Source organism: Lagopus muta, chromosome 2 (genome assembly GCF_023343835.1).
Source record: "Lagopus muta isolate bLagMut1 chromosome 2, bLagMut1 primary, whole genome shotgun sequence".
Classification (NCBI taxonomy): Eukaryota; Metazoa; Chordata; class Aves; order Galliformes; family Phasianidae; genus Lagopus; species Lagopus muta.
Window position 1 is genome coordinate 5022537 of NC_064434.1, and position 19972 is coordinate 5042508.

Sequence of the window (19972 nt, forward strand, 5' to 3'; positions counted from 1 at the left end):
GCCACAGCAAACCTCCACAAAGTGCACTTTGTCCTGATGGTGCCATCTGGGGACACAGACCCAAGGACACAACTTTGAACACCTCCAGGGAATCACAGAATGACCAAGGTTGGAAAAGACCTGCAAGGTCATCCAGTGCAACCACCCGCCGTAATTCCCCACTAACCAAGTCCCTCAGTACCACATCTACATGATTCCTCAACTCCTCCATGGGTGGTGACTCCACCTCTCCCTGGACACGCAGGAGCCATAGGGAGTTGGCAAGGTCAGAAACTCACTGCAAAGAAAAAGGACCAAAGCATCTCCCAAGCTGTGGATAAGCAGTGCTGCTTGGTCCTGCTGGCTGACAAGGTAGGGAAAGCAATTAAAATCAGTCACATTACGCCTGATAGAGAGAACTCTATCAGTGGACTTTGGGAGATCCAAACTCCAGCAGGGAGGGAACAACAAGCAGTAGCTGGAACCCCTCTGTCCTTACCTGAGATCATTCTGTAATCAGGACACGTATTTTCAGTTCCTAAGTTGGACAAAATCCAGATAGCCCAGTAAAGCAACGTGTCCAGCTCAGCCCTTCAGACCTGCTGGCCACTGGTTGGACCGAGTCACAAATTCTGAGTCAGAAGGTGATTTACAAAGCAGAAAGGGCTTCCTTATCATGGGTGTTGTGTGTGCGCAAGGATTTGTAACCACAAAAGCAGGATACATCTGAGCTATTTACCAGGGCTGGCTCCATCCCCTGCCCCTGATGCAGCCAACATGACAGATCAGACTGGCATTTGCTTCTCTGCATTTGCAAAGCTGAGCAATTTTTTGCGAGTGCAGCCATCACAACAGGTTTGCACTGACCAGCCACAGAAACCAAGAGGTTTGGGATGGCGGAGGGAGATACAGCATGCTGCAAATAGCCCTGGCTACAGCACAGAGCTCAGATCCACCTGACTGCCCTTACCAGGGACAGCCACGATGGTGCTTAGTGAAGACCGTGCTCTGCCTCCTGAAGGCACAGCACCACACCTCCCTGCCTGCCAGCACTGTCCTCCCCGTGCAGAACCATCTCCTCCTTCTGAGCTCAACTCCCTCCATGAGAACACGCTCCTACTTTGCAGAGAACAGAAATTCACCTCATTTCTACTGGCCAGCATCCTGCTTTCCACAGCCAAAACCACTCTGAAAAGCCCAGATCTAAGCCTGGAGCTCAGCCAGCAATTCTTCACTTAATGAGAAAGAAATCCATGCTATGCTCTGCAAGTTATGCTCACCCCTGCACACGGACAGGCTGTGGGGCACAGGCAGAGGATGGAATGCAAGTGTGCCATTCCTGTCACAAGGAAAGGCTTGAGGACATCCCCCAGAACTGTGGGTGCATCTGCCAGCCCCCAGCTGGTTGTAATTCCAGGGGAAATTGCAGCTTTGCAATGTGTAAATATGGTGTTAAAGCCCCTTCCAGCAACGCTGCCAAACACCGTAAGATCTCAGCAGCCTGGCATTTTGTAAAGAAATAGATGCTGTTGTGATTGCCTTTAGGATAACTGATGTTTAACGAACTTTGGGATGCAGTTTGCAACAGCTTCTCTCCAGTGCAGCAGAACAAAGCAGCTGCTCCTCCACACCGGCTCCCACTGACCTCCGTGCATTCACCTGCTCTGCTGCTCGATTCAGAGGCATTCACACCAGACCCCAGCTCTGCAGAGATGCTCAGCAATGGGATTCTTCTTCAGTAGTCTTCATCTTTTTTTTTCTTTTTCTTCCCTTTAATCTTCTCTTGTAAAGATGGATTTCAAAGTGACCGTTATCCCCTTTCTCATGTATTAATTATCCTGCTGCTCCAGCCTCACTGCTTTCTTCTACACCCCGAAGCAGTCGCACTCCCTCTGTGCCCCACACCCAGCCAGGCTCCAGGCACCAATGCTCTGCTGCCTCTCCTTTGGAGGAGCTTTCAAAATTGGAATGAAAAGGATTTAGAGGCTATTTACAAACTCATCTCCAAAGGTACGAGAGCCTCACTGGAAGGGTACGGAGATGTGAAGCTCTCTGTCTCACTGTCACTTGTGATCAGGGCTTTCAGCTACCTCATAAGTATTCTCCCCTGGTTTCACCTTGCTTCTTTCTCAGCTTTCTGAAGCTCTGATCTGTATTCCACATTAAGAACTGTGGGGCACAGGACAGCAAAGCTCCACACCTGACTGCCATGGGCACTTGTGGGAATGCAGGTTAACAGATCACTGCCCTGCGCTGAGATGAAGCCATGGCAGCAGGGAAGCACTGCCTCGCTGGGTTTCCAAACTGATCATCCCAAGTTTTTACACTTAAATCAACAATATCTGAAGGTGTGAAGTTCCCACATGCAGGTGAGTGGTTTCTTCACCAGCGCTCTTCTAAGCAAGGCAAACATCAGCAACTTGCACTCGCTTGGAAAATCCTGTAATGATACAGTGCACCAAACCAAGCTGTGTTTCAATAAGCCAGCACCATCTATCTTTTCCTAATCTCACAGGGCAGCTGTGATCAACGGACATTTGATAACAACTCAAAGATCTCTGGGTGGAAATAAGTTATTAAGAGGATTTTCAAAGGTCAGTCCTATATAATGGGAATACTGCCCTTTCAGGCTCTGAGCAATGAAAATTCACAAAGCTCACCAAATGCCTGGCAGCACAGCACCAATTAAGCGAAGAAACAACTGACTCCCAGACATTTTGGGGATCACAGGGACCCTGGCACTGAGCTGTGCAGCACAGCCATGCATGAGGCAGGGGTGTTACCAGCAGTCAGAGCTGCTGCACATTGTTTGCACTCATTTGTTTCTAGAGCAGAAACACAAAATTTGGAGCAGAAGTGTTAGAACAGCCAGGAGAGAGACCACAGCAGCTACCCTGAACCAACCACTGGAACACTGAAATGCAGATGAAGAAGAAAAGCCAACCAGCTCGCAAAGGAACCAACCAGGAAAGCCTGACCTGACTTTGGTAAAAGTATTCCATGCTCCAGCCCTGCACTCCCAGCTGCATCACATCACAGGTGTGCCAGGAGATGTGCTGGGCCAGGTAAGAGTACAATCTCAGTATGCTTTCTTCTTTGGAAGATCCATACGAGAGCCAAAGAAAAACACACAACAAGCCAAACTCAAAACTTCATAAGTATGGAAGTCCAGATCTCTCTCAGTTCCTCACTCTTAAGGAAACTCTGCTAGCTTGCTCACCTACTCCTGCACTCTTGGAACGGACAAGAGACATTGCTTGTCCCTTGGCCTGCACTGAGAAGTTTGGCAGCAAATGGCTTGAGAGCTCAGGGCTGGGTTTGAGAGAGGCTGTCACACTTCATCTGCAAGACAGAGAGCTTGTGAAAAATCAGCATGGTGGGCTGGAGCACCCTTGAGGGATCCTCTTCCTGCCAAGCCACAGCTGCCATGCAGCACCAGGTCACCAGCACTGAAGGGAAGGAAACACAGAAACAGCCATTGTAAGGATACAGAAATACACAACAGTCAGAGCGTCTCCAGTGGAAGAAGAAAGTGCTGGAAACCCAAAGGAGGATTACTGGAAATATCTTTTTTCTCTTCACCAAGTGAGGCAGCGCTTATCTTTCCACACTCTGCTCTTCAGCTGATAGCTCAGCTGCTTTAATTAACTTTCTTCAGTGCAAATCCTCAGTGTTGTGCAGATTCTTCTTCAGCAGGTTCCTTCTCTTTCTATGAGCTATCTATCAAGCAGGATTTCCATTAAAACAGTATATTATAAAAAAAAAAAGGCCCAGAAGAGCAAGTGCAATTATTTTTTGATTTGGTGAAATCTGTATGTCTTGCCAGCTTGAATAAATGATGTTTAATGATGCCTGACAACGCCATTCAGCATTTAGAAGTGGATGTGTCCCATCCTTGAAGGCTTCTAATATAGACATTCACATCTGGGGCCTCAAAGTGAACATTATATCTCAATTAATGGAGGAAGGAATGTGGACACAGTACTCACAACTTAGAGAGCAGTTATTAAAACACTGGTATATAAACTTGGTATATAAGCAAAGCCACGATGCCATCAAGTAGCAGGTAGGTTATTTTTAGTGAGGGGAGGACAGAGGATGTATGAATGCTTATGTTGCTGGGAGCAAGGAGCATGAAGAGCGCTCAGTCACGCACCTCCACTTCTGGCTTCCAGGTATGCTGAGGATGAGAAGTTTTCTGTGGAGATTATAAAGTTGAGATCTCACTGAGAAAGATCTGATGGCTGTGGATGAGATAAAGACAGCTTTCTGCCAGCAAGTGTCCTCAAATCCATTCCCCAGAGATGAGAGCTCTTCTGTATAATGCCAGAAGAAAAGAACCAGCAAATCCATACTGTGATTCCTTCATCAGCATTTTTATCTCTCATTTTTCTCTGGAATGAGCACAGATCATGGACAAAAGCAATTTCCATCAACTCAAATATCATACAATCATAGAATGGCCTGGGTTGCAAAGGCCCACAATGCTCATCCAGTTCCAACCCCTGCTGTGTGCAGGTCACCAGCCAGCAGCCCAGGCTGCCCAGAGCCACATCCAGCCTGGCCTTGAATGCCTGCAGGGATGGGGCATCCACAGCCTCCTTGGGCAACCTGTGCCAGTGCCTCACCACCCTCTGGGGGAAAAACTTCCTCCTAAGATCCAACCTAAACCTGCCCTGTCTCAGTTTAAAACCATTCCCCTTGTCCTATCACCATCCACCCTCACAAACAGCCATTCCCCCTCCTGTTTCTACGCTCCTTTCAAGTACTGGAAGGACACCATGAGGTCTCCCTGGATCCTTCTCTTCTCCAAGCTAAACAAGCCCAGTTCCCTCAACCTTTCCTCACAGGAGAGCTGCTCCAGCCCTCTGCTCATCTCAGTGCCTCCTCTGGACCCGCTCCATGAGCTCCACATCCTTCCTGTACTGGGGGCCCCAGGCCTGGACGCAGTGCTGCAGATGGGGCCCCACGAGAGCCGAGTAGAGGGGGACGATCACCTCCTATCCCTGCTGGCCACCCCTTTTTAATGCAGCCCAAAACACAGCTGGCCTTCTGGGCTGCAGGCACACACTGCTGGCTCATGTCCAGCTTCTTATCCACCAGCACCCCCCAGGTCCTTCTTCACGGGGCTGCTCTCAAGAAGACCTTCCTGCAGTTCATATAAATACCCATAAAATGTGAGAGAATAGAGTCAGGATATCACATATATATTTGATATGACCACCCTGACGGTGGTCAAACAAAGAGGAAAGGAAGTTTCAGCAGACAGGCCATCGCTGAGATAAATGCCGTCTCGCTGATGCGGCAGGGCCAGCTGTCACCAACAGGATTCCAGCCCTGTGTTGGTTTCTGAAGGTTCCCCTCTTGCTCATCCACAGGGCTGGATGCTCATTTTCCAGGTACACGCTGCTGTGCAGACAAGCAGAGGGTGGCAGCAGCACCATCCCTTCTTTCCTAAACTTCAATTAAAGCATGAAAGGAAATCAGGGGGGAAACAAAGGCTTTCATCAAGAGGCTGTGAATGCATTACTTAGAAATAGATGGTTGGGGTAAATGCAGGCAACCATAACCACCAACAACCCACAGTAAGGAATTAAGGACCTCTTTGTGTTAGAAATTACAAAGTTCACATTAATTAGATATAATTAAAAACAATTCCTTTTTAAAATTCCCATAAATTCAACTTAATTATCACCGGAGTTTTGAAGCCACTGTACTTTGTCATCTGCATTCACAATAAGAGGAAAATGAGCATTCTTACAGTGTTATCTAGCTTACAGCTGCTACACTTGCAGAAAAATGCTTTTGTTTTGTTCCCTGTAAGGTCTCTTCCATAGTAAAAGATGGCACTGCAGACACTCTGAACTCAAGGCAGTCTGGGAAACCCAAAATTTAGATGTTCAATGTCAAACTTTTTTCACTGGGCAAACACAGACCTGTAGTGAAACAGGATACAGCGGTCAGGCAAATAAATTGCAGCCCCTGGTTCAGAACTCAGCTCCTCCATCACCTTTCTGCTTACTGAATGGTTTCACAAGATGGGCTTCTTCCTCTAGCACTGCTGGAAGGAGCCAGATGCTGCTTTCTGGGAGGTGACACCACAAGAGTATTCACAGCACAGAAAGGAGAGCCATCATGCTTCATCACTAACTACAGAATTGGCTTGCAAGAAAACTGAAGAAAAAGCAATCATCAGACAGAGAAGGGAGAACAGCGTCAGATTTCTTGTGGGGAGAGGACTACAATGTCCAGAAGATGAACAGTACTGCAGCTGCTGTGCCTCTGCCAGTCCATGGTAAATTTGGGAATAAGGAACCATTTCCTGGGAATAAGGAACCATCTCCTGGTTGAAGGCTGGAACACCGTGGGGTTGGCCTCTGAAGACGTTTACAAGCTTTCACGTGTAACAAGCATCTGATTACACACACAATCGTCTTCAGCAATTATTCCCTTCCTTGGTTTTCCTTCCTGATGCTCCACAGCAGCTCCTTTCTCCTGGTTACAGACCCCATTTGCTGCATCCTAAGCCAAGGGCATCCAAAGGCAGGCTGCTGTACCATTTTGTCTATGGAAATGCTCCTGGCACACGGGAGAACTAAGCACTTAGTTGAGGCAGTAGCAGTGGTGTACTGCAAGGCTGCCTAGTTAAGATTCAGTGTGCAAATCCCCGAGAGGCCGGAGCTGCTTGTTACATTATCAGCACACAGTCACGCCTCGCTGCACCCCTGCTTCGGCCCCAGAGTGACAAGCATCTGGGTTTTAGCAGCACAGGTAAACTAAGCAGCCAATTTGTTGCTGGGTTATGGTGAAAGTACAGAGCGAGACAGCGAACTCCTGGGGATGTGAAGGCTCACCGGGCTCCTCAGGCAGGCAGCAGGTGGTGCTACACGCCTGGCAGCAGCACCGACACAGCCAGCAAACACACAGCTGCCGTGCAAGTGCGCGCTTTGCAAGAGCCACAGCATGTCCCCAGTAGGAAGGGACCCACAGGGATCACTGAGTCCAAGCCCTGGCTCTGCACAGCACCACCCAAACCCTACGGCTGAGTGAGGTGTCCCAGTGTTCCCTGAGCTCCAGCACTGGGGCTGGGCTCACTGCCCTAGGAGCTGTACCATGCCCACTGCCCTCACTCCTCCTTGTGAGGCTGCCATGAGGAGCTGCAGGCTGCCATGAGGCCTCCCCTCAGTCTCTTCTGGGCCAAACAAAGCTGCTCCTCATCCGTCTTGCCCTCTAGACACTTCACAATACTTGCAGCCTTGTTGCAAAGCTCCAACAAAGCAAAAGGACATGGTGGCATTTCCCCATGGCACCTGATTCACTGGGGCAACTCAAGGGCCAGCACAACCCAACAGGTCTGCAAGGCATCAATGCTTTTGGATTTGAATTCTTCCCAAGATTATTCCTTCTTAAACAAGCTGCTAAATTGAATAAGCTTGCCCAGGCGGCCACCAAGCCAGCAGAAAAGGACATGACGCCACTGGGACAGGCTGCAGAGATCAAAGCTTGCTGCTTATTCTGCAACAAAACTCTAAGGAAAGGATTAGTCACTGCCGACAGCCACAGTAGCCGGCCTTGGCAGTGAACCCAGTCAAATTGCTCATAAATGCCTACAAGCAAACACCTCCTAACCCTGAGGAAAAGGAGAAAGCGAGCAGCTGCAGGGCTTCTCCAGCCTTGACTCCATCGCTGAAGGACCACAGGAATGGAAGTCAGAGACTCAGGCTATGAGTTCTTACAACGTGAGCACAGGTTATGGATACACCACTGTGGGATGAATAAGCTTTAGACTATGGATTCGTTGGTGTTTCCTGCACAATGCCAGCACCCCTCTGTGAAGGCTTCCAAAACAAAGTTTATCAAACATTGCTGGGACACAGGCAGAGCTGCTGCAGCACCTCAAAACAAAGTAAAACCACAACACACCTGGGTAACCCTGATCCAAAACGCCCTCCTGGCAACACTCCCAACTTCAGGTCAGTACCAAAACCTTGCCTAGCAGCTCATCTCACTCTTCTTCAAGTCTTCTGCCTCCAGCACACCCAATCTCCAGTGAAACCAGATGGTTCGGTAAGTTTGCATGCAGGTTATTGACAGTCCCCAAGCTTTCAGGTGTTGCCACTTCTCCCATCTATGCATCCAAACCGACGGATATGAGAATGGGAATGTCAGCACTGAGCCACAAGCAAAAAAGGATAAGACAAATAAAAGGCAATGCAGCCTGAAAATGGCAGTGCGTGGCAGACGCACTACTGTAAATGATGCATGAAGCACTCATCCTCATGAAGTCTTTCATCTTCTGTCTTTTCTGGGGTTGCTCAGAGCCCTTTGGCAAGCAGGGATGTGTGTGGCTGCACTAAGCACACAGCCCCCGGAGCCCAAAATCTCTCCCTTGGGCTGGGAAACTTAAAAATTAAGAGATCTTCTCATGAACTGAAGACAGAACATAAGTGCTAAGAACACATCTTTGCTCATTTTGAGAGACACACAGACCTGAAGATGGATGCAAGTGCATAGCTGGGGCCCAAATCTTCTTTGTTTGTTTGTTTAAAATTGAGATTAAAACCAAATTTAGGGTCCTTCTGAGCTGAGTCCTCTCTTTCCCAATCTCCTCCAGACACAATGAGAAATGCAAGGAGGAAAAAGCGTGCATCGAAGAGGGAAGGGAGCTCTGATTGCTTCCCTGCCTCAGGCTGCAGTCCTGGGGGGCTTTTAGGCAAGTTTCTGAATGGGAAATGGAGAATTTAATTGCTGCATTGGAGGATCTGTGGCTGTTTTGAGTACAAGCTGCTGCAGAGTTTAATCACCTCACTGTTCGGGGCTTTGTGTTTTCTCTGCTGAACACCTGCAGCACTGGTAGCCTTCTGAAATACATACTAAGTATGTTAAAATAAATTCCCTTCAAGTACCTCTGGCTGTCCAAACTCAACTCTTTGCTTTAGGGTTGTAGGATTAAAATGAGACCAGAAATAAGAATTCTGCCCCCTACCACAACCCATGTCCTGCTCAGAGCCACATGAAGACAGGCAGTGAGCTGCCTCCGGAGGATCTAAGAGCTGCTAAAACCATGTACTGGCTTCATTAAGCATCAGGACTGGGCAAACTGCTACACTACAGTTCTGAAGAGGAAGCACATGCATATGCCCTGCAGCCAGCAAAACCAGCACATCAGCACCAGAGCAGAATGCAGCAAGGTCTGAATCTTCTTGGGTGCACCTTACTGCCATTTGTGTGGGCTGGATGTGTGGCTTACTTGGTGTTTTGCTTCATTTGCTTCCTCTCACTTTTATTCACATGGGTGAAAAAGCTGCCAGGGAATTGCACAGCAACAAGTGAGGTTCTGTTGTCATCACCTGGGTGTCAGTTAGAAACCTTGAATGTGGAGATGCTGAAAGAGGAGGCTGAAGTCTCCATCCCACGCCTGAACCATGTCTTCTCCTTCATGACTTGTTCTTTGTCCTGCTGCTGGAAATCCTTCTGAGATGAATGTGTGCACACCATCTCACTCAAACCCCAGTGCAGTCTTTCCACCTGTTCAGAGCAGAAATATAATGCAAGTCCCTTTTTCCCTCTTAGCTCACTCCAGGAGCACAGCTCCCAGGCAAGGTGCACAACAGCATCTTCAGCACTGCCGTCCCACTTAGCAGGTGACATGGGCAGGCTTTCATTCCTTGAAAATATGTGCAGACATCTCGAGGGACAAGCAAACCACCAAGGTTACACAGCACGAGGTCACTGCAGTGTCACTGCTGCCAGGAGGGGCAAGCAAGGCTGAGATGTGGCTGTGGGCACGGCAGTGGTGATGCTCTGCAGGTTCTTCTGTTTGCCTAAGTTCTCCTAATGAAGTGCTACAGATGCAAACACTTGCAGAAAGGAAGCTTTTAAACCTGCACAAACAGAATACTCACTTGGAATCTTTGTGTTTTTCTGATGCGGTGCTATTTAATGTGAGATGGGAACAACTTGCATAGCACAAAGGCACTTCAAATTCGAGGGCAATCTACCTACATCTGTTCCAAGGGCAACCTTGAATGACTACACACACATCTTTACATTAAATTATATTTGCACCCAGTCACTTCAAGCCCAGTACAGAGCCAGAATCTTTTAATCGCAGGATCCCATGCAGCTAAGGAATCTTACCCAGAAACTGATGTGGTCAGAAGAAAACTATACCTAAATAAAAGATAAAACTGAAGAGAACAGATATATTCTGTAGCCCTGATAATCTCATTTTTCCCCCAAAGGGTGGTGAGGCACTGGAACAGGTTGCCCAAGGAGGCTGTGGATGCCCCATCCCTGCAGGCATTCAAGGCCAGGCTGGATGTGGCTCTGGGCAGCCTGGGCTGCTGGTTGGTGACCTGCACACAGCAGGGGGTTGGAACTGGATGAGCATTGTGGGCCTTTGCAACCCAGGCCATTCTATGATTCTATGATTACCCATGAAAGTGTCAGAGATCAAACAGCCCCACTCATTGCTCTTGCCAGCCCAGCAGGGAAACCATATAATGGTGATTCTTTACACCCAAGCACAACCAAGTACTTCCAAGCATCAACCAAGCCTGCTGCTAGAGCCAAATGGTAGCAAAGCTTCGAGGGGCTCTTCCATGATCCACACAGGGCTTTATCTCATTATACTGCAATTAGCCTCAATCACCTTGGCTGCAGGTGCTGTGCTCTGGGATCACAGTCAGGCAGTTCCTGCAGCCACCTCCATCACAGTGAGGCACCAAATCTGCCCTCAGCCACGTCTCTCCCCCCCAGCCTCCCTCTAAACTTTGTATTTAAGCACAAAGCTCAGCACTTTGTGATTAAACTCAGAGCAATTCCTTGCACCCAGAAATCTCTAGTGCATAGTTGTTATACAAGAACAAAGCAATGCTTCAAGATCTGAGAGAATTGGATGTTCCCCATCAAAAGACACTTTTTCCCTGCAACAAAATGAAAGCCATTTCAGCATCAGCAGCCTGGTCTATTGGAGGTGTCCCTGTGGCAGGGGTTGGGGCTGGGTGGGCTCTAAGCTCCCTGCCAATCCAAGCCACCCTATGATTCTATGATTCTACACCACCACATAGATGAGTACTTACAGGCTCCTAGCATGATTTCAGCAGCCAGGAGGTGGATATACAGGTTAGTGAGATGGATGTCTGGAAGCTGCAACGGGTTAAGGCTCTTATCAGGGACCCAGAAAACATGGCATTTAGAAACACTGGAGAAAAAACACACCTGTCATCAGAGCAATATTGCTCATTCTATAAAGACCTGACCGAAGCTTGCTGTGCTCCAGCCAAGTCCCAGAACTTGGCAACAAGCACACAGTTACCATCCAAAACCCCCAAATAGACATTTCTGGAGACATCTTCTTCTCTTGAGCCAAACGGTGCTGAACCATCCCAGGCTGCATACAAACCCCAGCACGCAGCCACTCCGTGTGTCTATGTCCCTGAAAATCAAGCAGGACACCAACACTATATTTGTACAAATGAGAGCAGAGGGGGGAAAAAAAAAAGCATTAATGTCCATCACCAAAGATATTTTTCTTTCACTAATAACACCCATTAGCTCCTCCAAAGAGAACAATCCCTGTGCTTCGGCTCTGAAGGAACACAGAGTTTTTAAGCAGGCACAACGGAAAGATTTTACAGAATTCAAGCATTCAACAGGACTAATGTGAAAGATTACTTTGCAATTATCCAAGCAATTTTCTCTCCTCATTGTCCCTGGACCATAAGGGTTTTTTAAATGCGAGCAGAAGGATTTATTCACCACAATAATAATAAAACAAAATATGAAATCAATGAATCTCTTTGCATGAAGCATAAAGCTCACGTTGCTATTAAGTTTAGCAGCCTCGTGTCACATAAAGCACACGCAGTTTGCGTACTTAAATACCATCTTCCCCTTTTATTTTTCCCTTTCCTAATTCCTAACACATTATCCTTCCATTTGTCCTCTAAACACGACTGGATTCAAACAACACAGCATTGCTTCTTGTTAGAAGCTTTATGCTTGTGCTCTAAGAGTGCAGTTGGAGATTTACATATAACACTGACCAATAACAGTGCCGAGATAACAGAGGAGCCCTAAAATAAAGAAATTAATATTAATTTGGGGAGAAGGAATTTCCTAAAAGTAACAGACCCAATATGCAAGTGAATAGTTGGGCACCAGAAGGGACATCAGGCTTTGAAGCTCTTGCTTCTTCAGTGTGTCTGGGGAAGAAATCAGCCCACACCCAACCCAAACCCACTGCAGCCTCCAGAGCACAGACACTCACAGTCACACTGGCCTTGGCTTACGTGTTCCCCCATCCCATGTAATACAAAGTGATAGATGTCTTTTGAGGCCCTTAACACCTGCACAGCACAGCTTCAGTTGGTCCCTCTCTTGTTTTCATGAAAGATTTATCAGGAAAAGCAGAGAAACAGTCCCTATTTAGCTATTTATAAGGTGCCACCTGTCCTCACTGTGTGACACTTCAACGCCTAAGCAAAGATTTTCAATAAAAAGGAACCCCTAGCTTTAAGCCCTGAGATTCCTATCAGGCTCCATACACTTATTGCTTCAAGAGCACCACATTCCCAGCACCTGCAAAGACCCCAGTTTTTTACCATTTAGACTCCTACCTATCAGCTCCTGAATTGCACAAGCAGAAGGCTGCAGACTGATTTCTCATGACAGCAGTTCATTTCACCTGAATTTCAAACCAGCATTTGCAGAAGACAAGCCAAAGCATTCTCATGCAAACACCTAAATGGGCCAGATGAGTCATGCCTTTCATCTCCCTGTTTTTCGCCAGAGATAAAGAGGCCAGATCAGGTACAGACATCTCCAAGGCTGCAAGATGAACGCTGTCCTGGATGACTAAGCTGCACTGACGCACTCCAGAGCTGCCACAGCCAGCTTGAATGCGCAAACCCCACCAGGAAGCGAGCCCATAATATCAATATCTTTCTTACCATGATTGGAACACCAATGTCTGGCCACAAGAGATCCTCAGAGGGAAGCTTGGGAGAGTTCCACACTACCACAACTTTATTTAAGTACGGGAGACCATTGAGCCTTTCTAGGGAGTTCATCAAAACTTCCTCCCGCTCGTAAGTTAGCATCACCACTGTGAACTGCTCCCGGGGGACGTTGCCACCCAAAGCAGCCTGGAACTCCTTCCCAGAGCCGCCTGCTCCTCCACCTATTGGTCGAAATCCAGTCCCAGACCCTAAAAACTTTGCTTCCGATGGCAAAACAGGGTCAAAGGGAGTATAGGGAAAGAGGTGAAAAGGCCCCGGAGCGGAATTCCAATTCCTGTAGATGTCCATTGCAGTGAGGGTGAAGTTGCGGAGATATTTGGGAGATGCATAGGGTGGTTCTGTTTCCACAGGCCCTAAGTCCAGGTCACCGTTGTCTGCCATGTTGGGGTCTGTACCAGCAGCTTTGCCAGATCGGTGGGGAATCTCCACTGCAGTTTCTTCTCGGATAGGAGCAGCTGGGATTTGGATTCGAGTCCTTATGATAGCTAAGACTGTGCTGAACACGTTATCAGAGGTGGAGAAGTAAGTCTCCCACAAGAAGCGGCCCTGCCTCCTCATGGCAAGCAGATCGTTGTCAGAAATGCTTCTCAGAAGAAAGTGCACTTCTGTGATACGTGGCTTTGGTATGATTAAGGCTGCCTCGTTCCACCGGATCACGTCGTTGTAGGGTAGCTGGACTTGCTCTCCAAGAACCACCGGGATGGCTCCGACTTCCAGAGCCTCAAACAGTCTCATGGCACACCCAGCGGAGATCACTAACCGGGTGTCCCCGGGGGTGATTATCAGTGCAAAAGTAGATAGCTTCAGTAGCTCTAGTCTGTCGTCCCTTTCTCCACACAGAGCCCACTCAGTGGGCAGACTCGCCTTAGGCTGGTTCTTACACGTGAACTCCACCAAAACAAAGTCCAGCTTGCTGTCCTGAACAGCCTTCAAGGTGGTGATAATGCGATCATCGTAGTCAGCCGGGGCGTTGCCTTCTATCTCCTCTTCGAAAGAGCGAACTTCTTGCAAGCTAGATCTGAGAGACTCGATCTTCTCCCCCTGGAAACTAAACAGGTATTTACGCTTGACTGGCACCTGGGGTGGGATCTCTAGGAAGTTAGGTTCAGACATAGCATGGACCAGAGGTGACACTACAATATCAAAGCCCGGTCGATACTGCACATCATAAAACGTAGACTGGGCAAGCATGGCACGCCCCGTGCTGATGTTGTAAAGAAAGTTCTGAGTTTCTGATTTCCTGGACAAATTGATGATGAGATGGTTATGTCCATCAGTCCTCCAATATGGCAAAGAGTGCAACTGTTGCTCTAGTTCAGTAGGTTTTGGCATTACGGGCTCTTGCATTTCCCCCACTAAAATTATATACACACAAGCAATATTTGCATTCTCAGTTACATAAACATTAGTTCTGACAGTCGCCTCAAAGGCTTGTTTAATTAAAGGGTCTAAGGAACTACCAAAAGGGTAATCGTCACTGTTGTAGACATAGACTGGAAAGCCAGATGTCAGCGGGCATCGCGAGTAGTCAAAACAATTGTGCAGCCTGCAGTTCCGATTGGATTTTGGCAGGGGAAAGGTCGCATCGTCTTTGTCTGGCAGCAGCCGGATTGGCAAGGAGAGCTTTGGCTGGTTCTGAGCCATCAGTTCTTTGTAGGAATGCTCAGTCTGGCTGATGACGTTCTTCAGCTGCAGCAGGTCCTGCTTGGCATTCTCGATGCTCTTTTTGCAAGCCTCAATCTTCAAGTTGAGCTTGGCAATCTCACTGTTGAGCTCTTGCCGCTTGGCCTCCAGCTGCAGCAGCTCCTCGCTGACCGACTCGCGGATGCGGCACAGGTCCTGCACGTGCTTCACCTCACACAGCTCATTGCCAGTCCGAGGGCCAAAGATGCGCTTGCCGGCATCATCTGCGTCATCGATGGTCGTCAGGTAGTAGTGCCCGATAAGGGGAAAAAAGACAAGGATGACAAAGAGGATGAAACTCAGCCAGGTGAGCCGGATCCGACTGGACCACCTCAACAACCACGGCTGGCCTCCGTTCCCCACTCCCCCATTCCGCAACATCGTATATCCAGTCATGAGTTCAGCAGTCACCGCATGCCCAGTCACGTTGGATCAGTAGCCATAACCAAAAGAGTTTGTATAGCAAGTCTCTACAAAGAAACGTTACTGTGCCTGCTTAATGAGAAGCCAATAGAACGGGAATTTCATCTTGTTGTGACGATGGCTCCTCGGTTGGACTTGACCTTGCCCACGCTCTGCCCACCCGTGGTCTGCAGGTAACCTGCTGGAAGTGTCACAGCGTTCTCATGGCGACTCAAAGACTCCACCAGCAGAGGAAAAGCACGATGGGATCAAGGCAAACTCTACCGCTGCTCTCGACATCCTGCATTATCATCATCCAGTGAATGTGCAGGGGCACCAGCCATTGTGGAGAACGAGCCAGAAGAGACTCGTACCAGCGCCAGGCTCATCGCTGCTGTGTGGCTGATGCTCTGCTGTTCCTACAAGAGAACAATCACATATTCAGACAGTGCAAACAAAACGACCCCGCAGCGACCTGAGACACCGCTAGTTTTTAAAACCAGCTGTCCTCTCTACAAAAGAGCAACCTTTGTGCATGTTTAGCACCTCTGGGGCTAACAGCAGTAAACCTGAGAAAGCGATGGGATTCATTAGATCCGGACACGTGGCCTTCTCTGAGCACTCTGTTTTTCATTAGGGTTGCACGCTTCAGTGGCCAGATCAGAAAATCACAGCCCCTGGATCTGGTTTCCTACTTCACCCACTGTCTTGCTGTGAAGCCTTGGAGAAGCTGCCTAACATCTGCAGGTCTCTGCCCCCTTCTGTACTAAGTGGGGATATCAGTGTACCCCTGCTCTCTCTGCCCCCCTCTTAATGGCATGTTGAGATTCTGAGACACAGCAGAGCTGTAAATTCATGCTGCATAACTGAGCATAATCGCTCTTGTTCTGCTCTAATGACTAGAGCTGATAAGGAATTTTTAGACCAGTTGTTTTCCTTTCCCTTCCTGCAGGAAAATTTTGATTCATTACAACAGCAAGTTTAAAGACCACCTACTCAGTGTTGGCTATGACATCTCTGCAGGTTCACTGCACATGGGAGAAAACTTCTGGCCAAAACTGGAAAAAGGTGCCTGTATACAGTGCCTGGCTAAGGCTCTGAACTAGCAGCAAGGGCATAAAACCCACCAAGGCCTTAAAACACCGGGATGTGACACATTCAGCACTCGGCCACATGCAGATGCTGCTATAAGAAACTCTCCCTGCCTTTTAATTAGCATCATTCAAGGTACCCACGTTTCTGGGATATTCTTTCATACATGGGAATTCCCACATCGCTGATGAATACAGTGCTGGGCTGTACAGCACTGTCCTGCACAGCCTCATGAGAAGCTTATTCATTTCCACTTCAATTTTTAATTAGAGGAAAGTCATCTACATTGCTGATGGTCATTTTTCACTAAACCTGTTCATACTCCTCTCCTTTACTCATTTGAGGATTGGCAGAAAGAAGACAGGGAAGCAAACTGCAGCTACAAGAGGGCCAAAGGAAACAGAAGTTCACCTTAAAGAAGCAGAGAATGAATAAATTTCAGTGTAGTACACAAATGTATCAGAAAAATGAAGTGAACACTTGATTTTAAGCAGAAAAAAAACTGCAACTAAAGGGAAGCAAGTGGGCTAACAGTGCACAGCTCCTAGGTCTGTTTTGTTACAAGGCGATTTGTCTGTGGTAACGTAATGCTGTAGACTAAATGAGAATCCTCCCCCAAACTGGACCTGCAACTGGGAGACGCACAGTAGTTAAAAATTAAAGCAGCTTTTAAACTCACAACACTGCCTGGCAAACGACACTGGTGTAAATCTCAGAAAGCCAGGAGGATAAAAGGACTAAAAAGTCAGGAAAAGGCAAAATCAGCTTTCTCAGACCTTGGCAGTGCTGTCAGTGAGGGCAGATGGGGGAGGCTTGGGCTCTCTTGGCAGAACATTTTAATGCTCTTCTCTGTACAGCAGCCTCCATTTGCCTGGGCTGAGAGTGGCTGGTGATGAATGTAAATCCCCAGCTCTTCTGCACGAGGCTGTCAGTCAGACACGGGAAGCCCTGGCAGTAGCAGCGTGCTTGCATTGTGCCACTGGGACTGCTGCTATACAACAGAAGGGTTTTAGCATGCACCAGTGTACAGAGCAGCTGACTGAGTGAGGCAAAAGAAAAGAAAAAAAAAAGCTTTTAAAGCCTGTATTTTATTTTTAAGCTCTCCCCAGGAAAGGAAGCTCTTGCTGGTACTGTCCGTGCATGCACAGTCTGTCAGTCCCTGCAATTCCAACGCTGTCTCAAAGGGTCCGCAAAGATCCTAGAACTGCAAACACTTGTCTGCAAACAGCTGGACGGGAGATGAGAGTTGCTCTATTAATGCTTCTGAGAGAAAAGCCAAAGCACATGCTTATTGGAACACCTGCAAAGCTAAGAAACAGCTCAACTTCAAGGTATGCATGGGAAAAACAAGGTCTGCTGTTTCTGCTTTGGGGATGACACTGGGGTGAACACAGTTAAATCCTGTAAGAAGCTGAGACAATACAGGAACAAGGGAACACAAATGTGACCAAAAAATGGCAGAGGAGGTTTGTGCATGTGCTTCTTCTGACTGGCCAGAGAAAAAACATGGCTCCACAGACAGTGAAGGCAGCCCCAAAGACCATCAGGTTAGACTGCATCTAAACCTTGTTCCATTTTAGCAGTGCTGCCCATTTACAAGCTCCAAACAGCAATGAAGTAGCAAAGTGAACTCTCTAAAATGGCATCTGGTGTCCTTGGAAAGCTAAATCCAGGCCATCACCCCACACATGATCCTCTACAGCTGTTCCGCCATCTAATCCTTCCAGTGGCTCCTCTGTTCCTGCTCCTTCAGTAGGCACATAACAAACTTTATCCTCCTGGCCTAAAAACGAGGGCTGTGAATTAAAACAATCTGCGTGCTCAGAAAACTGAAGCTGACAAATGAACTCTGCTGTTAGCTCAGAAAAAACCACACAGGAGAGAGCGGAGGAGGCTGCAGAGGGATATGAAATGCAACATGCATGGCTTGGGATCAGTTAGAAGTATTGACTATCAGTATGAAATACGTGCCGGTGACAAAGAAAGCACTTTAGACGCTCTTTCTGACTCTTCTTCATTACAAAGAGTTCATTCCTCATCAACTAGATAGAGCCTGAGGTTGTAACAAAGCGCTTTTATTTTTTTTAAGTCCTAATAATGAAGTAAAAACTCAATCAGTTGTTTCACTAAGGGAGACTTCAGTGTTTTATTTAAAAGGAATAAGCTGCCCTGGTGAAAAAGATTGGTGATTTCTGTAGTTCTCAAAAAGAAGTTTGGGAGGAAGAGAAAGATAGCAGTTGCTGGGTTCTCCCTCCCAAGCACTATTTAATCCCAACTGAGTCCCACACTGAGAAACTCCTGTTGACATTTTAACACAACATTGCTGCCTTATAGAGCTAATTACATACACACAAAAAGAGGCAAAGAAGAGCTCTTGGGAAATCAGAAGCTCAATAATTACCACAGCCTCTTCCCAAATGCCAATCTGACCGACTTCTTTGGCACGACATGTTTGCATGCTGCAGCTCCTTCTCCCACAGCACAGGGCTGCAAAACTAAATTGCTGTTCATGCATGCTGACACATCTTTGTTCAAATCCAGGGATATTTTCCCAGTGGGTGTTCTCTGTGCCAATGCAGTTACAGGAATATTTGGGGTTCTCCTGCTTTTTGCATTTCTAGCAGAAAGCACCAGGCTGGGTGCTAGTGAAAGTCATTGCCCCCATGGCTCTGCAAGTGTTCAGTAACGAAAGCCCCTCTGCAGACGCATGAGCAATCCTGTCCCTCCTACTTGTCCCTCCTACTTGTCCCTCCTTCTGTCCATCTCCCCATATAATATGAAATATTGTCTTCTTGTCAGCATACCTGAGAGTGGAAACTTTAAACTCACATAGCAGAGCATACCTAAAGGTAAATCACCATGCAGAGTATGGTGACACAGGTACAAATGACTGCAACAAGCAACCCAAGTGGAAAACCTTCAGGGATCCTACATCAGAGCTCCCAGACTCTGTGTGCACCTCTATCCATCCTCAGTCTCCTCCTGTCCCGCTGATAAGCCTGCAGAGTTATCACTGCAATGCTGTCATCAGAAACATCCCCCTGTGCTGGGACTCTCTTTGAAGAGAACCTCGGTACCCACCACTGTCATGCAGGTTTCCCTCCTGATGAACTGTGAAAGTCAGGGCGCTGTGTTAGTGGCTTCTTTGCTTCTCTCCTCTGACTCAAACAGACAGTTCCTATTGCCAAATCCCTTTTTCACCAGCACTAAAAATGAAATCAAATAAAAATCACATTTTTTTTACAGCAGTAAAAAGGGTAAACCGTTATCTTTCTGCTAAAGCAAGAAGATCCAGCACATTGCCACCCTCCTTCTTGGCAACAAGGAAGAGCGTTTCCAGTGAAACGGAAAAGAAATGAACACAAAACAGCCCTCCAGCAACGATAACTTTCAACTTCCTAATTCTCATAAAGAATAGGATTACACTCCAAATCTCCAATCACTTTTGGAACAGGAGCATTTAGAGGATTTTCCTCCTGCAATTGAACAAGGAAAGTAAATCTATTAGGTGCATGCTTTAAGGGATGTTTGAGAGCAGATCTTTAAAAGCAGCAGATGGAAAATTCACTCTGAAATGCTTTGCGTGCTGCAGCCTAAAGGATCATCACTGGGGATTTGTAGCATCTCAGGAGCTCACAGGTACAGAGAAATACTCCTAGGCAAAGATCAGAGCTGCAATACATAAGCAGCAAAAGATCTTGTAATCTCTATACTTAGGGGATAAACTGCACCCTCTGCTTTATAAAGCTTTTCTCCCAACTAAGAAAAGTTCCTGCCTCTGTGTGGAGCCA

The 19972-nt window shown here is 47.5% G+C and overlaps 1 protein-coding gene across 14 annotated transcripts in view; it reads right to left on the reverse strand.

Annotated features, from left to right (window-relative positions):
• The window catches only part of EXTL3 (exostosin like glycosyltransferase 3), a 131932-nt gene that overhangs the window by 12466 nt on the left and 99494 nt on the right, over window positions 1–19972 (reverse strand). For 13 of the 14 annotated variants that reach the window (XM_048937328.1, XM_048937338.1, XM_048937336.1 and 10 more), the window contains 2 exons: window positions 19263–19387; window positions 12936–15508 (listed from right to left, as the gene is read on the reverse strand). In XM_048937328.1, the coding sequence (XP_048793285.1) occupies window positions 12936–15083 (2148 nt within the window). In that variant the 5' untranslated portion in view covers window positions 15084–15508; window positions 19263–19387. The remainder of the gene's footprint in view (window positions 1–12935; window positions 15509–19262; window positions 19388–19972) is intronic. The other variant, XM_048937339.1, reaches the window with a different exon arrangement.